Source organism: Myotis brandtii, unplaced genomic scaffold (genome assembly GCF_000412655.1).
Source record: "Myotis brandtii unplaced genomic scaffold, ASM41265v1 scaffold192, whole genome shotgun sequence".
Lineage (NCBI taxonomy): Eukaryota > Metazoa > Chordata > Mammalia > Chiroptera > Vespertilionidae > Myotis > Myotis brandtii.
This window is the reverse complement of record NW_005357159.1, coordinates 839,496-860,722: the sequence shown is the minus strand read 5'-3', so window position 1 is coordinate 860,722 and position 21,227 is coordinate 839,496. Positions and strand designations below refer to the sequence as shown.

At 42.0% G+C, this 21,227-nt stretch overlaps 1 protein-coding gene across 3 annotated transcripts in view; it reads left to right on the top strand.

Moving 5' to 3' along the window:
• LSM6 (LSM6 homolog, U6 small nuclear RNA and mRNA degradation associated) overlaps window positions 1-12,917 on the top strand; it is a 13,154-nt gene extending 237 nt beyond the window's left edge. The window contains exons 1-5 of one of the 3 annotated variants that reach the window (XM_014538503.1): window positions 26-326; window positions 1,182-1,285; window positions 6,294-6,409; window positions 9,685-9,798; window positions 12,614-12,917. In XM_014538503.1, coding sequence (XP_014393989.1) covers window positions 6,316-6,409; window positions 9,685-9,798; window positions 12,614-12,648 — 243 coding nt within the window. In that variant the 5' untranslated portion in view covers window positions 26-326; window positions 1,182-1,285; window positions 6,294-6,315 and the 3' untranslated portion in view covers window positions 12,649-12,917. Of the gene's footprint in view, window positions 1-25; window positions 327-1,181; window positions 1,286-6,293; window positions 6,410-9,684; window positions 9,799-12,613 lie in introns of those variants that run through there. The other 2 variants (XM_005864861.2, XM_005864862.2) reach the window with 2 other exon arrangements.
• The last annotated feature ends 8,310 nt before the right edge of the window (window positions 12,918-21,227 follow it).

The following is a 21,227-nucleotide window of genomic DNA, read 5'->3' as shown; positions in this document are numbered from 1 at the left end:
ATCTGGCTTCCGAGTGCACCCCAGGTTGTCGAAGTTCCGCGGGGAACCCCGACTTCAGCCTGGGGATTCGGTGGGAAGGCGGACTCCGGGCGCGGCCGCGCTGCGCCGGGGTGTTAGGGCTGCAGGACATTGTCCGCCGGGCCTGTAGCCATCGGGGTGCTTGCACGGGACCCCCAGGAATTAAGAGCGGGCTGGCCCACCTTCCCAGGCTAGGGACGCCCACCTGCCGTTGTCCGGTGGTCAGCTCTGGCCCAGGGCTTTTGTGTGCAGGGGCGCGCGTCCCTGGCCGGGGTTCAGGCTCTGGCTTCCAGCACCGGGGGGTGCAGGTAAGGTGCTCGTGGTTCAGTGTGGTCCCCTTAGAGGTACAGGCTATTGTAGAAAAAAAGAAAGTACTGAAGAGCTCAGTGAGAAAACCATCCTCTGAACCCTCCACTTACAATTTCTTTCCGTATTTCACTCTTGCTTGTGGTCATTTCTCCTTGAGGTAAGATTACCTATTTGGTCACTTCACAGTATATTTAGTTTTCCAGTTTTATTTAAAAATTCTTCCTGCCCTGTCTCTCTCATCAATTAAAAAAAGTTCTTCTAAATAACATCCCTAATTTTGTATATCCTTTTGATTGGCTCCCTAACCCATCATTATATATGTCCCAAAAATTACTCAACTATCCCAACTCTGGGGCATTTAGGATATTTGTGAGTTCTTGCTTCATTTTAGCAATACTCTGATAAACTTAAAAAAAAAAAACCCACAAAAAAACACCTGTATTTTAGATTCTTTACTTGGACTAGATTTTGAGAAGTGAAATTATTGGAATAGGTGCTGCCTCCTACTAAGGTCTTTTTAGGTCTTCACACACATTGCCAAATTGTTTAACAAAATAGTTTAGTAGTTTACATCATTCATGTAGGACTGTGCCTGTTGCGCCAAAATTATGATAGCTGATAATACACTTCTAATACATCAACCAGCAAAGGTGAGCCTGTCTTTGGAATTTTTGTTGTTTGTTTTTTGTTTGTTTGTTAAATGGTGGTGTCTGGCAAGTCCACTTCCTTAAGTTTTGCGAAGGAATCTTGAGAGGGTATGTTAGTGTGTGTGTGTGTGTATTGTTCGAGTTACTGTGCAGGCTGGCTGACTGGTCACTTAAGTGATCTTCTAGCATAACTGCCTTATTTTGCAGATGAGGAGCCTGAGGCCTTGAGAGGTGAAATGATGAGTTACCCGAGGCGCACGGCTAATTAAGTAGCAGAGCTGGCATTAGAACTCGGGTGTCCTGCCTCCCAAGTGAGTACTCTTGATGCTGCCTCGGTGGTCTCACTGAACTGTGGCACACTCGATACTAGAATTTGAAGAGATGTTTACATCCCCTGGATTAATCTTTCCTTTTACAATTGTACCAAGTAACAGAGATTTCGATCCTTGGAGGGATTTGTGACACTGAAAAATGGGAAAGGGTCCATTTTCATGGACTAGAAATCCTTATTTAGAATGACAACCCCTTCAAGATTTGTTGACAGTAGTTGTTTTCAGATTCTCTAACTGTTGGGATAAAGTATTTAATAAGTTACAATTTATACTCTGTCATCCCGTTAGAACTTAGCTGTTTGATCTCATTTGTTCCACCTTGAAGGTGGTTTTTTTTACAAAACTTGATGTCGAGACCAGAGAACAATGCTCTTTTTGATTTAGGACTTACAGCAGTTTCTCACCCGCAATTGACATTTTGGGTCAGTTAATTTTTTGTTATGGAGGGCTTTCTTATCCTTTGTAGACAGGTAAGCTATATCCTTGGCCTCTACTCTTAGAATATTTACAGGACAATCCAAAATGCCTCCAGACATTTCCAAATGTCCCTGAGGTTGGGGGCAAAATCTCTCCTGGTCAAGAACCATTTGCTCACAGGGATTATTTGGGGAACTTTATGTGAATTCTAATGCCTGGCACATACCTGACTTTGGGGAGGCTTCAGGAATCTGCATTTTAGCAAGCATCTCTGTTGATTCAGATGCAGGTGCTTCTTGGACAACAAAGAAACATTTTTCCTTTCTCTATATTTTATGTGGTGGTTAGTAATAGAGATGTTACTATGTTATAGCTGCTCAGGTGCATGAATGATACTGTATTAGTCACTATACCCATAGTTGGCGAGGGGAGGGACGGGGACTTGTCTTAGCACTGCCCTTAAATGCCCCTTCCACAGGCTTGGGCAGTGTGTTTAGGTACCAGAGATCCCCCAGAAGCTTGGAGCCTGCTGTGGGAGACTGGTCCGCTGGAAAGGAGAGCCGTTCTCGGTGTCGGATGTCCTCTCAGACTGATAGATTCTGCTAAAGTACATTTACTTGGGTTGTAATGTTATGTTTCATAGCAATATTTTGCTTTTCAAATTTTTTTTCACCCTAAGCTGTAAATATTCTAAGAGTAGGCAAAAATTTCCAGGTGAACATGGCCAAGAAACAAGAATTTACGTGTTTTTTGGTCAGTGACATGACTCAAAATCACATTAGAGATATTTCTTTCTGGTCATTATAGTCCTTTATGGGCTGATTTGCAATAATTTAGGCTCCCTCTCACTGTCTGTGCCCCTCGCCTGTTTAACAGGAGAACCTGTTTAACCGGTTACATCAAATGTGACATAGTCCAAAGGGCAGTTGTGCCTTTACAAGGGCTTGGACTTTGGGATCAAGCCTTGGTTCTGCTTGCCACCTCACCTGGTGACCTTGTGAATTGCTCAGGACTGTAATGCCTGGCACATACCTGGATGAGTAAAATTTGGTTCTTTCCCCCCATTTTTTTTACTAAAGGAAATCTCTGCAGGGCAATTTGCAGATGTTCTCATCTTAGACCTCTCAGAAGCTTCTGCCTTTGAATAGCCATGTGTGAAAATAGGTAATTTAGTTAGAACAAAACCGGGGTTGGAGGCAAAGGAGGCATAGAGGGTGATTGTGGCGTTAATTTTGAAGGGAGGAGTTTTATCAAGGTGACCCTGCAGAAAGGAGGCCTTTTTCCTCTTACGTGTCTACTAGAGGCTCAGTGTGTGAAATCGCGGGAGACCCAGACCCGCTGTGCTGGCGGGGCAGGACCCAGACCCGCCGCACCTGGAGACCCATCAATGCACCTCCTAGTGACCAGTCGTTTAGTCGTTACTGCGTTACGGCCACTGGCTTTTTATAATATAGATGGTTCAGGAGGCGGTTCTCTTGCTTCGGAAATGGTCAGAACTATTCCTTATGCCTTATCCAATTTCAAAGATGAAAACAAAGTTTTCAAGTGAGCCAAGTGATGGGAAAAATTGTGATGTTGAGACCAATTTACTCATACAAAATGGATTTATGGGCAAGTCATTAAGTAAAAGTGAGTACCGAGGAAGCCTAATGAAGACAAATGTAAAAAATATGGTCTCTGAAGTGATGGATAAAATGTGTTTGAAGCAACATCCTCTTTCCAAATAACTGTTAAAATATTTTTCAAGAAATCTGCCAGAATATAGATGCTCTGGAGAATAAATGAAAAGCTTGGTATTTGTCTCTCCTTTCGTGCGGCTTACAGTCTGTTGAGGGAGAAAAGACTTGTATTAAAAAAAAGAAAAACAAAAAAGAATATAAGACAGTAATTGGTGACAGGTTACAGCAAATGTGAAACCAGATGTGAAACTTGATGCCAGAGCACATCTCCACTCCATCTGAAGTGGACAGTGGTACTCATGCAGGTCTCTGCTTCAACCATCCCGTGTCCCCAGCCACTGACAGTATTTCCCATACCCACCGGTTCATAGGAGTCTCCTAGGCTTGTGCAAACAGATCCCTGGTTCCTACCCTGGTTCTACTGAAGCGGAATCTCCAGGTGATCCAAAGGCTCATGTTTGGGAAATGGCCCTAGAGGCTCAAGGCCAAGCTCTTAGTCATGCTCCCCAGGAATGTGGCCCTGCTGCCTTCGGAGGCTGCAGCTGGCCCTCCTTGCCTGTGTCGATTTTCTCCTCACACTGTCCAGTGCCTTCGCCAAGCTTTCTGTCCTTCCAGCTGATGGACTCTTTTCCTTCACACTCCGCCCAGGTGTCACCTCCAGAAGTCCTTCTCTGATCTTTCTGTGTGCTGTTCTCTGCAGAATTCTATCCAACTACATACAACTTTAAAAAATTCTTTTTTTACGAGGGTGTATGTGTGTGGAGTATAAATTCTAAGAGTACAAGGCCATATCTTGTCGGTGTTACATCCATATCCAGCCTATGTGCCTGCCACTAAGGTGCTGGTGAAAGTTTGAAGTGTTGAATGCCTTCAGACAGAAATCGGTGTTAATTGGAGTAAAGATGAGGCTTACTAGTAATGGCAGAGGTATGATCTTTGATAAGCTTAGAAGAATATAGCTGTATTTTTATTTATTCATTTTAGCTTTTGTAAATCCTCACCCAAGGATATTTTTTCCATTGATGTTTTAGAAGGAATGGAAGGGAGGGGGAGAAACAGGGAGAGAGAAACTCTGTGTAAGAGAAACACAGTAATAGGTTCCCTCCCACACGGCTCCGACTGAGATATGTGCCCTTGACCAGAATTGAACCCGGGACCCTTCAGTCCACAGCTTGACCTTATAATAACTGAGCCAAACGGGCTAGGGCTATAGCCGAGCTTTTTTTAAAGGTGAGGGGAGATAATATTAATAAGATTTTAAAAATAATAACACTATCAGTTAAACAACTAATAGTCTGGGATGAACAAAATGAACTAACAAGCAAAACAGAGACAGTCTCATAGAGCAGGCTAACAGTTATCGAGGGGGTGGGGTTGGGTGTGGGGGTGGGGGGATAGAGTGAAAAAGAAAAAAACGCATGGACACAGACAACAGTGTGGTGCTTGGCGGGGGGAAGGAGGAGGTGTGAGAGGGTATGGGGGGATAAATGGTGATGGACTTGGGATGGTGAACACACAATACAGTACAGGTGATGCATTGTAGAATTGTACACCTGAAACCAGTATAATTTTGTTAACCAGTGTCACCTCAATAAATTCAACAAAGAGAAAAAATGCAAAAAACTCACAAATGAACAAAAAACCGGGACACCATCAGTTAAACAACTAATAGTCTAGGTTCGTATTCTTTTTTCTGTTGTTAACTGAACAAGGCAGTTAATACTATCCCTGTGAACTAGATTTTCACTTCATGATGCATCTTACTAGTTTTTTAACACAAAATAGCTAGTTTGATCTCGATCTTATATATGAAGAAACTGGCATAATGGGATTTAGCATCTGATAGGAAATGAACTTAAGACTCATGAGTTGAGTCAATATCAGGCCCTCAGGGTTAATAGTCTCTAGATCTATTCATCCACAAACCGGCACATGTTCAGCACATAAATAAGGCAGTTTATAAATGAATGGGAAGATTTGTTTTTACTGAACCCATTAAAGGTATATAATCTGTTACAGTATTTACTTTGTTTTTTATTTTCCTTGTGTTCAAAACTGCGTAACATTGTTGTGTGGTCCGAGTCCTGAATGAATAGTGGTTGTCCAGAATAGTAGTTGTGATTTTAGTTACCTGTTGAGACTGTGTAGCAAAAAAAATACACTGACAGTTCAGTGGAAAAGTTAAATTAAAATTTGCTGAGCAAAATAATCAGTTGATCGCATTAAGATTTTTTCAGGCCTTGGGGAGATGCAGTGGATGAGGAGGTCCCAAATTCAAGAGTAGTTTTTGAAACTTGTATTTTCTGTTATTTAACTTGGGATGTTGACTTCTCTTGGAAAAGAAAATTATTTAACTTAAATTATGAGAACCTTTGAATAGACTTTAAAATATGACTGATTTGAGCTTGAATGTTGGCTTCATCACATTTGGGAGCAAATTATTTCATCTTTCTGTGTGCCTTTATTTTCATTACCAAAATGGGGATATTAAGACCTTCCCAGGGTTCTTGTAAAGATTAAATTTGGTAGTGTGTATAAGGATCTTAGCAGAGTGCTCTGCATAAATAACACAAGCATTCAGTGAATGGGTATACTGATTTGTGTGTGAGGCAGTAGTACAAGTGGTTGAGAACAGGGCCCTTCTACGATGAGGCTATGTCAGAGGGTCGATGTGAGGACTGATGAGATAATGTATGGAAAACGCCTCACTTAGTTTCTGGCTCCTAGTAGTTCCTGAGACTTGTTAGCTGTTGTGTGGTGGTAGAATAATGTGGAGTCTTCACATGTGTTCCATTGATACTTGGTGTCCTATAAATATGTTAAGGCCTTCAGGCTTTTTTTTTTTGGTTCAGTAATTAACTTTTGTCCTTGCCTTTATTGCCCCTTTTCAGATTTCTGATCAGGATTGTTACAATGAGTCTACGGAAGCAAACTCCTAGCGACTTCTTAACGCAAATCATTGGACGACCAGTGGTGGTAAAACTAAATTCTGGAGTGGATTATCGAGGTAATATTTTTCTGCTTCATCCTCACTGGTGTAATTAAATAAGTAAATATGACTAACTGATTTTTAGCAACCTTTTAAACATACCCAGTGAATCTCAAAAATCATTGGTTGTCAACAGTTTTTATGCCCACCTCTTTTCTTCCCCGGGATTGATCCCCTTTAGAGACACAACTGACACCAGAGTGTGTGCTTCTGCCTTCCGGTGTGGTTTGTGGCTCCTGGCTCCTGGCTCCTGGCTCCTGTCTCTGCCTGGAGAGCCTGTGTGCCTCAGTTCCCTGGTACTCTGGTAGCAGCCAAGGATTCCCAGTCGCCTCTGGCGTGAATAGCTGGCTGGATACTGAAGAACCCTTGGCACAATAGCGTTTGTTTTGCAGAAGTATTGAAGGTTGGCAGCAGCTATTTAGACAGTGTCATTTTACAGCATAAACTTCCCACTCGCATAATGTGCGGGTTATCCAAAAACACCTTTCTGTTCTTTTAGAGAATGCTCTTTTTAAGGCTGCGACACTACTAAAATTAATTGCATGGGTATCAAATTCCATTTTTTTTTACTTTACTAAATTTCTAGTCTTCCAAAATTAAGATATGTTAAATTACCTGGGCTAGTTTACAGGTACAGAAAACTAATTGGTTAGCAGTGTGTTATGGCCTTTCCTTGGTCTCCTTTTTGAATAATTTTTCATCTCTCTTCTGAATAATGATAGTAATCTCTTGAGCTTTTTTCTTTTTTCACACATGCAAACTTAATTTTATTGAGAGCTTACTGTGGGTCCAGTGAGTGCTCAACACTTTAATTTTCATTTTATCTTCATATAAGTCCTTTGAGATCTCTGTTGATTATCCCCACCTGGTAAGAGAGGAACTAGGACTCAGACTCATGCATGGCACAAATGCCTTGCTGTTTATGTACTGCTTTGGTTTCTTGATACTAATAACATCTCCAATTTAATACGATTTTTTAGTGAAACCAGTGGATTATACTAAATAGTGAGATACGATAAAATCTCTCTGTACTGCTTCTCATCTATGAACTTTTGATGAACCTAAAAGAGTATGTAATAGACTCCTAGAGATTTGAGTATGTTCAGCAGGTGATTAGGGTGAACACTGTGTTCAGTATCTTCTCAGTACCCACTTCATTGAGGAGATCAACCAGCTGGACCTTTTTGTCTCTGCTCTTTAGGGAAAATTTACCTATTTATAAATGTAATATATGTGGGATTTTTTGTTTTGTTATAAATTTCAAAGCAAATACTAGAGAAAAGTATACTCCAGAAGAAAGCCAATTCTCCCAAAATTCTACTACCCAGAGACAATCAGCCTTACCAACTGGATCTGTCTCCATATAAGCATAGTTTTACATCAATGGGATCAGCTATACATGCACCCTGATTTTTCTTTTAATATTAAAAAATATGTTCAGTTATCTGACAATATAAAGTGTTTAATGACTGCATGGGGTTACCTTGTGTGGATGTACCATAATTTTGTGTTAATTTTTAACCAATTCCCTATGAATGCGCATTTAAGGGTTTACCAGTTTTGTTATTATAAACATATTTGCTCCTTTGACATATCTTGAGCATTTGTCCAACTATTTCTTTAGAATCAATTCCCTAGGGTAAGTTTTCTGAGTCGAAGAGCATTGGAGCAGAGGGTTCATTCTTCTTTAGGCTCTCACCAACCCTTGTATTAGCTTTGTTTTCAACTTTTTCATTCTAATTAGCAACAGGTAATATATCATTTTATTTATATTTCTCTGTTTACTAGTGAGGCTAAATAACCTTTCACATGGGTGGTAGTCATAACTTTTCTCTTTCTGAATGTCTGGCTCATGGCTTCTATACTATTAAAGCAAAGTGGTGTACACTGCTGGGAGTATTACTACCCAGAGCTCTCATTTTGTGGTTAAATACTACTAAAAACCAGCTCTTTGTAGCAGTTTCTCTTTAAGCTTAAAGAAAACTTTATTTTCTTTATTTATAGTAGTTTATCCCTTAGAGAAAGGAAGGTGTTACAATTATAACCTGGCACCTTTTTCTTTTTTAAAAAAAACAACAACAACCTTTCCTTTGAGAATAGCTGTTTTTATTAGAAGTGAACATTTAATTTTGAAATGCTCTTGATGCATTTTCAAACAGATTTGCAGACCAGGTCTCAGAAGTTTCTTGCTCTTTTACAATTGTGGTTTAATTGTAAAATTAATACAGCAGGAAATAAACTGTAGAGTTGTATCATAAACTTTTTGATAGGAGGTAATTGTTAATGTTCAGAATCCATTGTGATTCTCTGAAAGCTTCCAGTTTTTAGCAGAATTCTGTTAGGTGAATGTTTTGTGCTCTCGTTACATGTACAACTTTGAAAAGAAGCTTTTGTTTAGAGGAGAATGGGGCCAGAGGCAGGGAGTGAGGAGCATACTAACGAAATTGAGACTAAATGAAGTTGTCGACTTGGTTAATTGAATCTAATCTGTAGTATTTGCTTTCACTTAAATTATTTTTCTAGAAAATACCTCTTTAAGTTAGAGACTCAGTTTTGAAAACTATTCACCCAGTTTCCTTGAAAGTTCCCTAGAATGTTTGTGGCCATTTTTCTGTATTAGTCTGGATTTGAAATATTATAACTGTAACAAACAGAAAGGGATGTGTTATAATGCAATATGTTGCCTTGTATTCTCAAGCTGCTCTTCACTGTGAGTCACAGCTTTAAGTTGTTCCTTCAGGAGCACCTGCTGTCTCCTCTTCTATTATTTTAACAGATTGTGGAGACTTCCTCTTAACCTTGGAGTACATTCATTTGCTGCAGTAGTTGTTGTGAAAGAATGAAATAAATCTGCCAGACCCGTATTTCACTTAGTGGCTAAAGTAAGAAATGCCCCTGGAAGGGAGGAGTCTTGGCTAATGGTCATTTGCTCCTGCATAATTGCCCACTCCTTTTTTTAGTTTTCAAAGAATGGTGTTTTATTTGGCATATTCTTATTATGTTACTTTTGTGAAGGCTTTAAAAGTTACTGTTATCACACATACCGTGAAAAAAGTGACAGTTCATTGTTTTTCCTACTTTCATGCTGTATGCTTCTTAGCTTTATTCAGATGGACATTAAATAAAGGCATTTTTCTATGTGTCCATCTATTCAGTGTTGTTTACAGTGTGAATTTTTATATTAAGCATGTAAGAGCTAATGAATGGAAAAATGATCAGCTCTAAGGTATACCCTGTAATTTTCAACTCTTCCTTGCTTTGTATATCTTCTCTTTGACTCAATTTGTCTGCAGGGGTCCTGGCTTGTCTAGATGGCTACATGAATATAGCCTTGGAGCAGACGGAAGAATATGTAAATGGACAGCTGAAGAATAAGTATGGGGATGCATTTATCCGAGGAAACAACGGTAATATTCCTTCGCTCTGTAGTGTAGTTGTACAACATCTGAACTAAGCCTTTGTGTTTATAGTTGGGATCACCAACAGGTTTTCTAGATAACTTAAAAGTTCAGTTTTAGTTTTACTTTGTTTACTTTTAAATTCTTATATTTCAAATCTTCAGTGTGACCAGTTTATTTTTAGTAGCTTCATGGATTTGGGGACTAAAAAATCTCCCCTGCCCTTACTGAGGGGCATTGGTATACTGACCCGAACTCTTTCTGTTGAATACAGTTTATTCTGTTCCCCCAACACTGCCTCTCACACTGGAATCTGGGGCTGTAAGAATGGCCAGTGTTTCCCTGCTATCTTTGGTTTGCATCATTTGGCAGTTAGCTTGTCCTATTTGTCCTTTGTGAATCATTTAAATGCTCTCTGTGGAGATTGTATTTTTTAATTTGACAAAAATGACAAAACAGGAAATATGGTTCTAAAAATTACTCAGCTTTTTAACAGCTAATATATGGCTGTGATTATTATGTTTACTTTTAAGTACCTCATTTAAAAACACATTATCACTAAAGTAACATGTGAATTTTTAGGGGGAAGGAGAAGACTTCAAAACGATGGCACTTATCCCTTGACCCCTCCCCACTTTTTGTTCCCATTCCCCAAATGGAGCTCTGGGAGCCTGAGTTTGGACTTTTTATTGGTGTGCTTTCTTTAGTTCTGGGTAACTCCCTCAGCCCCTTTGCTGTGAACTCAGCGCCCTGACTTAGTGTGGGTATTCTATCTCCTGGTCATACGATGCCATATTTTCCCATATCTTCATATATAATATGCTTTTTAGTTCTAACATGTAGAGTTTCTCTTCTCATTTTTCATACTGTTCTTATTTGATCTCTTACATTTACTAAGAAATGTTAGGATTTTTCAACATTTCAAGACAACTGATAGCGATCAGTTGCAGGTTCTGTAAGTGATAGGGTGGATCCTGTCACATGCATATACAACATGTAGACCATGTCCAATTTCCCAGGATGTTTTTACTGTCATTTTGATGCTTCTCTTCATATATCTTTTCCATGATGTAATAATTAATAATCAGTGGTAGTTATATTTAGACTCCCACATTCACATCCTAGACTTTTTTTTTTATCATCTAAAGTTTTACATATGTCTCCTTTTTCCCCAATTAACGCCCCCCTCCCCCCTTCACAAACACACACACACACACATCCTAGACTCTTAAAGAGGATCTTGGCTTACTTGATTAATTTGTGCTACTAGAGGCCCAGTGCATGAAATTTGTGCACTTGGGGGAGGGCTGGTGTCCCTCAGCCCAGTCTTCGCCTTCTCACAGTCCAGTTGCCCTTGGGGGATGTCTCACTGATCGGGAGCGGGCCTAAGCCATCAGTCAGACATCCTTAGGGCTGCTGCAGAGGCGGGAGAGGCTTCTGCCACCACCACTGCACTCGCCAGCTGTGAGCCCCATTTCTTGCTGAGCGGCACTCCCCCTGTGGGAGCACACTGACCACCAGGGGGCAGCTCCCGTGTTGAGCAGGATCGGGCCGAAACCGGCTCTCCACATCCCCAAGGGGTCCCAGATTGCAAGAGGGCCCAGGCCAGGTGGAGGAACCCCACCAGTGTACAATCGGGGTCAAGGAGGGATGCGGGAGGTTGGCCAGCTGGGGAGGAACCGCAGGGAGGGCTCCAGGGCATGTCCAGACAGTCTCGCTCGGCCGGACCCCAGCAGCAAGCTAACCTACCCGTTGGAGCATCTGCCCCCTGGTGGTCAGTGCACGTCATCGTGAGCGGTTGGGTGGCCTTAGCATATCATTAGCATATTATGCTTTGATTGGTTGAATGGACGACTGGACACTTAGCATATTATGCTTTTGTTATATAGGATGATCTTTGATCAAGATATCTCTAAATTTCCCTGTGAACAAATCTGTCAGAATCTGAGTAGGTGGGGATGTGAGGGAGGTACACCTCTGGCGACCCAGGCATAGCATTTTGTCTTATATCCTGTCTTATTCTTATGGACCACCTCTCCTGAAGAGTTCAGTGTGGGTGGTCACAGGAAGCCTAGCAAAGCAGCACTTTGGCAACACCAGGGAACTCAGAAAAAGGACTTTTTTTAAAAAAAAAATAACAAACTCCTCAGCTCTTGTTTATCCTGTCGCAATTATAAAATTAGACAGCAAATTTAGAGTTTCTGTTGGGGAAATGGGTGAAAATATGTTCTTTATTCGTAATCTGAATCTAGCCTCATAAAATTTATTGATTTACTTTACTTCAAGCATAATTAATGTGCCTATAATCATAAAACATTTTGTATTCTGGTAACTTTCACATTCATTTTGTTTTATCCTCCTGGTCACAAAAGTAAGTAAGCTAAGACTAGAACACAGTCCTGTATAACATCAAACCAAGTCTAGATTCATAAAATTAGTCTACAGTAGTTCTAGAGTTTATTGTGTAGTATGGAAATTTCCTTTCGATTTGCAGAGGTGTCAGGCCAAAATCTGTTGCTTTTAAAACTTATTGTTATGCCCTAACCATTTTGGCTCTGGATAGAGTGTCAGCCTGCGGACTGAAGGGTCCCAGGTTCCATTCCGCTCAAGGGAATGTACCTTGGTTGCGGGCACATCCCCAGTGGGGAATGTGCAGGAGGCAGCTGATCGATGTTTCTCTCTCATCTATGTTTCTAACTCTCTATCCCTCTCTTCCTTTCTGTAAAAAATCAAAAAAATATATATTTTTTTTTAAAAAAAACTTACTGTTATGATGCTTAAGGACAGTTCTTCAATGTCTGTATGTTTTGTTTTGTTTTTTCAGTGTTATACATAAGCACACAGAAGAGAAGAATGTGAAGGCATCAAGCGTACAGCACTCTTCAGACCTGGATATATTTTTTTATGAGATCTTTTTGGTTCTTTTATATAATTTGTCATATTTCATAATAATTGGTGATTTTTCAGTTATCAAGTAGAAACTAATAATTGGTGGTTTTTCACTGACATGTGAGTAAGGTAAATGTATAAAGTTGTGGATTTAATTGTAAAGAATTCTTTCATATTTAAGTTTCAGTCATTTTTTTTTTTACCTCTGTGTCTGCGGGATGCAAAAAGAATAAAAAAAAGAAAAAGATAGATCTTTGTTTCTCCCTACATGACTTTTAATTCATTTGGTTTGATTGTTTTACTTACTCAACTGACTAAAATGATGCACAGGATGATAATTCAAACATCTTAGAGATGTCCCCTTTATTCCTTCCCCTTCTATTTCCCACACAAAATACTTGAGTGAAAATATTCTACAAAGCCATCCATTTTCAGTCTGAGGGTCCATGAGGTCAGAAGCTCAGCCTCTGATATAGTCACCTGATAGAAAATAGCATCAGGGACCTAGGAGTGGCTCTTCCGCAGAAGGGAGTGGGAATCCGACTTGATTTGGGGGAGAAATTTGAAAGGTTCCCAGTATGCTGATTGGGTGAAAACGTTCCATTTAAGCCAAGTCTGCCCACAGTCATCTCATACCTCCTTGTGTGCTGTTCAACCTGTTGGATCTCTTGCTCCCTTTCCGGAGCATTGGCATCAATGTCACTCATTTTGTGAACACATCAGGGGCGGGGCTGGTCCTGCTCATCTGTCTGGTGGTCATTTAGATTAAAGCACAGCTTAGGGTTTGTAGACATAGTCAGGTTTCAGTGGCTCAGCTGATTGGGGAGGATCTCCTCACTCCTGATCAGGGAGGGCGCCCGGAAGCCTTCCTCAAGTGGCAGCTGTGTGCAGTGGCCGCTGTCCAGGAGCCAGGCACCAGCGTGCACAGTGCTGGCACAAGGCGGCCCCTCTGCGGTACGTGACCCCTCTGAGGGGGGTTCACAAGTTATTAATGAGATGTCCACAACCCCGCTTTATTCTCTGAACAGTTTATGCTGTCTCGGGACAACCCTGTGGTTGAATGAACACCAGACAATTGTGTGAATGTTATATTGGCCTCCCTCCTCCCACCCTCCCCAGTCTAAACAATTGCTTGCTTGAAGGATTGGGGGGCCGGATCAGGAAGTAGGGGAAAGGGGCGGTGCTGGTTCTGGGGAGAGATGTGTGGCACTTTGTCTTGTTTCGTTTTAAAGATCATAGAGTAAGTGGAGACAATTATTTTTTAATAACTTGAGAAAGGTGACTAGAAACATTTGCAAGGTTTAACTGTGTGTACGCCAAAAATACACTACGCTGTGCTTCAATAATTTAACACTGCTTGACAGGGGCTTGAAAAGGAACCAGTCTGTAAGTACAAATCACCAATTTGCTCTTTTACAAACGACTTCTTTTAGGGAGAAAATGGATGTCCCTTCAAGTGGAGCATGCATGTTCCCATTTGTTTCCTAGGATCTGCGGGGCTGCCAGGTTACCGGGCCCTTCATTCACTTACACCAGCTGCTTCTGAAAGCAATTCCGTTGTTATCTCCCAGCAATCTGTACATCCTATTTGTGCTACCTTCCTCCCTGGCCTCCTTTTCGGTGTATGTCTTTATTTCCCCCTTGCCATCTCTCTATTTTAATAGCTCTACAGTGGGTAGTGTTTTCAACCATGGAACTACTTCTAATCAAGATCGACTTTGGGAAATGCTACCGTTTTTATGGTAATAACAGGCCGTATTATGCACTGTACCCAACGCAAGCTGTCCCCTGTGTATGCCTTCACATAGTAGAACCGTGAGAAAAGTGTAACTGCTGAAATTACTTTTTTCTTAACTGTAGTCTCCTAGAGGTCAGTGAATGCTTTCCAGTTGCATCACAGCAAAGGCATTTGTTCTAAGTTGAATAATTTTTCACTTGAGTAAACATATATTCTCTGCCCCCAAACCCTGGCTGCTATGCTCTTTTTCTTTGTTCTGCGACAAAACGGAATGTTGAGTGAGAAACAGAAATTGTGCTTAATTTTTTAGACTATTTGACTTCATGTTCTGTTTTGGTCTTCTGAGCTGTTCCTTGGCTAATCTTCCAACAAGTCGAATTGATTCTGACTTCAAAACTGTTTATCCCAAAACAGAGCTGTTGACAAGTACAAATACAGATGGCAGACATGTGGTATGATTTTCCTGTTCTCATCTCAGCATCCAGCAAGGGAATGTGACTGAGAGATGGCTTACAGCTCAAGCTTTTTTATTCAGGGCAATGTGGAGTGTGCTTAATTATGTGACAAATAGTCACAAGTGACTAAGGGATTTCCTCAAGGTCTGAAGTCTCGGCAGCATTGACTTGCTGTGTATGGTTTATCGCCCGGGACACTATAATAGCCTGTAAGAAGAGGAGCGACCTCTGGGGGGAAACTGCCTGAGAATTGCCCTGACACCAGCGACCTCGGTACAGCATTCCAGGCCGAAGGGCCGGTCTGTTCCCTGAGTGTGGGGGACACCTTTGTCCTCAGAGCACATGATCCTCGAGGATTGGCTAGCTCCTCTATTGAGGTAAATCCCAGCCCATTCTGTGGCCTGGACTATGCCTTACAGCCAAACTGCATAACCATTCTCTTCACAAAAAGACATTGTTATTGCCAAAAGGAAGACAAAGTTTTGTCTCCGGTGACCTTGTTTCTGAAGGTCCTGTACTCGCCAGCATGGCTCTGAGCACCTTTACTAAGACTGACCCGATCATTGTGGAGCTGGACTCCACTCGACGAGTTGCAGGGTTAGTCCTGGCCTCTCTGGGGTCTGAATGTCCAGCAACTACTTTCATTCCAGTAGCTGCTGCCTGTACCGTACATAGCCGTGCAGCGCTGAGTGTCTACATTGTTAACTGACCAGCTTTGACTCACCAGTTGGGAGTTCAGTTTGCCAAAGTGGGGCCAAGACTGCAGATGTGGACAGGCAAGAAAGGGGACAGGACAGTGGAGGTGACACTAACTGATGTCTGCCCTGCTCCTCTGTTCGTCTGCTTCCCTTGTCTGGGGGATAGCGGGTTTGAGAAAGTGGTAACAGAAGTCAATTTAGCACTTATTGAATGACAACTGTAGGCAGGGTACTGTGCGAGGCCTAGTGGGGCATTGAAGTAAATGCTACCTGGTTCATTCCCTCCATACTGAGTTTGTAGATTTGGGTATTTGTGGAAAAAAGTGGTGCTATCCATTCTTTTTTTCTAATTGGGCCAAAATTTTGAGAATTCATTTTAAAATCAGAACACTTTAGATGGATCTGATAATCTCAACCATATGTTCATGTCTTGAGGTTCCAGATAACCTCAGGACTAGATAATTTTGAAAATGATTGTCTCCATCTGCTTATCTCATTTCCCCACAGGCCCATGTGGTTCAACCTCCATCTTGATACTTATTTTTCCATCTAGCAAAAGCCAGATTTTCTGTTTTGTTTCATCTGCCTTATTGAAAGATTTTCTTTTCTTAGTAGTAATTTGGGACTTGTAGCAGCTAGAAGGTGGACACATTCTAGGATCTCCATAAAAGTATAAAACATTTGACAGTTGGTTAGACTAGTTCTCTAGGTCTTGTTTACAAAATGTTCATATCCATATGGGCTCCATTTATTCCAAGTTTTATAATGGAATTGATGCTGGTGGGTTTGGCAAAATATTGTAACAATAGTGTGGACTAAAGGGGAGCCAGTTAGTGAAAAGTTTACATACAATCATTTTAGAAAAACTCATGCCATCATGTGGATGCACATAGTATTCCAAATCACTATTCATTGTCCATATCAAATAGTCCTACTGAAATTGCAACAATGAAAAAATAAAAAATTGTAATCAGCATGTTGAGCGGTGTGTCATAAACAACCCCAAATCACAGTTTTTTTGAAATGGCAAACGATTCTCTTTAGTGCTCTACCCTGGGTCCCAGGCTGAGGGAGGCAGGACCTTAAGCTTCTACTATATCAGCATGACTCAAAGCTTGGCGCCAGAGGGGAGAGAATAAAGAATCATGCCCTGGCCTTGGCCAGTGTTTCTCGGTGGTTAGAGTGTCAGCCCACACACCAAAGGGTCATAGGTTCAATTCCCGGTCAAGGGCATGTATGGGAATTGCAGGTTCCATCCCTGGCCCCCAGCCCCTGTCAGGGCACTTTTGGGGAGGCAACTAATCTATCTCTCTTCCTCCTCCCCTCCCTCTCTCCCTTCCACTTTCTCTAAAAATCCAATGGAAAAAAATACCTTAGGGTGAGGATTAACCAAAATATACTTTCTTAAAATCATGTCCTGGCTCTTCAATGCTTTTGCTTAGAAGTGGTACCGGTCACTCACTCCATTTTATTAGCCAAAGCAAGTTACATGACCATGGTTTACTTTTAGGTTTTTAGGAACGTGTAATCCTTTCATGGACCCAGGAGAGAAAACCAGAAATATTTGTGAACAATGGTAATAACTACCCCAGTATAGGTATTAAGGTTCACAAAAGAAACAGAACCAATAGGGTGTGTGTGTCTGTGTATGGAGAGAGGAAGAGAGATTTATTTAAGGAATTGGCTCACACAAGTCCAAAATACAGTGGTGGCTGGTAGGTTGGAGGCCTGGGGAAGGGATGCAGTTCAAGTCCAAAGGCAGTCTGCTGGCAGAATCTCCCCTTCTTTTTCTATTAAGGCCTTCGACTGATTGGATTTAGCCCACCCACATTATGGAGGGCAATCTGCTTTACTCAAATTCTGGCAATTTATATGTTAATCTCATCTAAAAATATCTTACAGAAACACCTAGAATATTTGACCAAATATCTATGCACTGTGGCCTAGCCCATTTTTCTCCCAATGGTCCATAAAGATAATGAGGCTCAGCTGGTGTGGCCCTGGTTGAGCGTTGATGTATGAACACTTGTGGTTTGATTCCCAGCTGGGGCACATGCCCAGGTTGCAGGCTCAATCTCCCATGTGGGGCGTGCAGGAGGCAGCTGATCAATGATTCTTGTTCATCATTGATGTTTCTAACCCTCACACTAAACCCAGTCAAGGAGAAGGGGAATGTTGGGAAAGCTCTCGGAAGTGAAATTCTGTTCGACTTGCTGTCACCTAGTCCCTTCTAGCTTTCCTTAATCTTTTATCTCAAATGTGTTTTGTGAAAAGTCCAGATTCCCAAGGCAGCCTGATTGGTTGCTGTCCTAACAGTGGATTGAGGTCTTGGGAAAACTGCCACCTGTAACCAATCAATCCTGGTGAGAGGGGGAGGTTGTGGCATGATGTGTGGGGACTCTTCCCAGGGCTGAGATGAGGGCAGATGAGCTCTGGAGAAGTGTGCCCGGGCCTTAATATGCATAAGAACCATAGGGGAGAAGGGCTGGCTGTTAAAATGCCGAAACCAGCTCAGTGGATACTCAGTGGGGCCTGAGGGTCTGCCCTCCTCATGAGCTCCGGGCGATGGGGATGCTGCTGGCCCGGGGACCACACTTCGAACCCGTGAGACTCTACAGGGGTTGCAGTCAGGGCACGGACTACAATGTACTCAACACATCCCTCTTTTCCTAGAATGTTCTTCTTTCTTCATTGACAAGAAAAACTCACTCGCTATTTAAGATGGAGTTCAGATGTAACCTATGTGAAACTTTGTGGGGCTCTCATAGAGTTCATCTCAACTAACACCTTTGAAAAATCCGTTTTCCCTAATAGTTATTTGTGTCTATCTGTCACCATTTTTTTTTGTTCTACTTTTTTATTTATACACAGTTTTTATTTATGTGAGGGTTTGGGGTGCAGTCTATGAATTTTAACAAGTGCATGCAGTTATGTGAGCACCACAGGCCTTTCAGAATAGTGTCATCATCCCCCAAACAATCACTCCTCCCCACAGTCCTGCCCCTGGCAACCCCTGACCTGTTTCTGCTCCTATCACTTTGCCTTTCTCAGAATGTTATAAACATAGAATCATACACCATGTAGCCTTTTGAGTCTCCTCCATTTTCTTGTGCGTATTGATGGGTCTGGATAGTGTCTAATTCATCTTTGTTTTTTGTCCAAATAAATGCCTGGCACAAATTTGGTGTTCAGATCCTCATTTTGCTAACTCTCATTGCAATCCATCAAACATCCTTGGAGACGCTCAGCATCGTTACCAGTAAATCCCAGATGGGACAGGGCCTCCAGTCTCCGTGGGTTTACTGACTGACTTTCTTCTGATTCTTCAACTCTGTGTTTTCCTAACTTGCCTGGTCAAAAGAATCTCCTGGGGTGTGTAATAAAAATGCAGATTTAAAATACTTTCTCCTGCAGATTTTATTTCACGGGACTAGAAAGAAGCCTGGGGAATCTATACTAGTGTTTCTCAACTCTTGCTTGTACTGGAATAACCTAGAAGGCTTGTTAAACCACAGATTGCTGGACCCTACCCCTGATTCAGTAGGTCCGGAGTGGGGTCCAGGAATTTGTACTTCTAACAAGGTCCCAGGTGGTCCTGATGATGTGCTCTGGGGACCCTACTTTGAGAGCCACTGCTATGCAGGCTCTGTGTTATGATCGAGAGTCTACGGTGATTCTTATGTGTATCCAAATTTGTGAACTCCAGCAACTCAGTGCAATGGAGGGGAGGGAGTGTGCTGTGAAATGTTTTTGTGAAGCTTGGCTCTCTGGCCATGGCATCAACCCCACCTCACCAGGGGTAACGTCTTCAGCCCACCTTGACTCCAAAGCAGAGAATGCAGAGGTTGGCTGATTCATTCATTCTCCCCTCGGCAGGGAGACCAAGGTAAAGGCATTGGGCTCCTGCTGCCAGTGCCAGTCGTGGGCACAACCTGTTCCAGTTCGGTCTAGTTCTTCACATGGGCTTGGATGATGTTGATGTGGAAACTGCGTGTATGTGGTCTTAGAGAAAACCAATGCGATTAAGGCCAGATTTGGACACGGAGGGACAGTTCCTATGGATGCCAGGATTAGGGTAACAGCTGTTTTCCTGCCCATTCGAGGAGAAACTGAATGGAGAAGAAAAGACTTGTGTAAAGGACGTGTCTTTGCAATTCCATCAAACCTGAAGGACCGTGTGCTCTTAGGTAAGTTATCGCTGTCTCGGGTTCAGGTAGACCAGGTGCTGGGAGAAAACAGAAATCGCAAGATCTTAGGAGGGAAGGGGTAGGATTGTGGCTGCGGCGGGGTTCTGTGGGGCGTGGCACTCACCCCCTGCCTCTGTAGGCATCAGTGTTTGATCTGCCTTTGGAGAGAAGAGACCACCTTTTGCACTGAACAAGGGCACAGGGGCATTTTCTATGTGACCCTTCTGAAAATGTCAGGGCCCTAGGTCCCCTCCACTGAGAATATGCTTTAAGATTCATTGTTCATTATCTCTTAGCTAGAGGCCCAGTGCATGAAATTCGTGCATTTGGCAGGGTGGGGGAGGGGGCCCATCAGCCTGGCCTGCATCCTCTCGCAGTCTGGGAGCCCTTGGGGGATGTCTGACTGACGGCTTAGGCTTGCTCCCTGCATAAGCCATCAGTCAGACATCCTTAGCGCTGCCGCAGAGGCAGGAGAGGCTCCTGCCACCTTCGCTGCACTCACCAACTATGAGCCCAGCTCAGGCTTCTGGCTGAGCAGTGCTCTCCCTGTGGGAGTGCACTGACCACCAGGTGGCAGCTCCTGCATTGAGCGTCTGCCCCCAGGTGGTCAGTGCGAGTCATAGTGACCAGTCATTCTGCTGTTTGATCAATTTGCATATTAGCCTTTTATTATATAGAATGTTCTGGAAAGCTGTAGGATGGTGCCTTGTGGTGTAGAGATTTTTGCATCATGGAAAGCAAACCTAGCAGAGAAAGGTATTGTCTGAAGGACTCTTAAGTCTAAGAGATTTGATCTATAAATCATGCTCCTGTCTCCCTTGTCTGGTCAGTGTAGAAGGTGGTGGTGATGGCATGGGAAGATAAGATAAGATTAGATGACACTTGATTATTAGTTGTATGGATGGTCTCTTTAATCTATTGCTTTTATAACTAGTTTCACCAAATTTTTACTCCGGAGTACATTTTATTTTTACCTTTTAAAACCAACTCACTAGAGAGGAGGGCTATTGTTGCTTTGCATTGCTCCTTAGATAAAAATATTATAACTTTTAAAATATCTGTGCATATGACTATAAAACAAATAGCTATTTAAAAAAGAATGTCTGACAGTCCTGAATATTTATTCAGAGAGCTTTTTATCTGTTTTATTTGCTCTCACTTTATTTTCACCTGTGAACTTCTTTTACACAGTCAACTTTGAATTCTTTTTTGTTGATGGTCATTCAAGGTGGCAAACACAAATGAAAATTACTCTGTCAATGTTATTTCATCCAATCATTTTATTCCATTCCCAAGCCAGTTCTTTTTGCCACTATATTTAACAAGGTGTAGAGTGGCTCCCTTTGGTTATAACTTTTTCTGCTCATCTCCTCTTTGAAAAAGTAGTGAAATAACTAAAAACAGTCAACAGGAGGGAGAACAGGAGCTGTCAACGTGTTGGGAACGCAGCAGTGACCTCTAAGTAATTGAG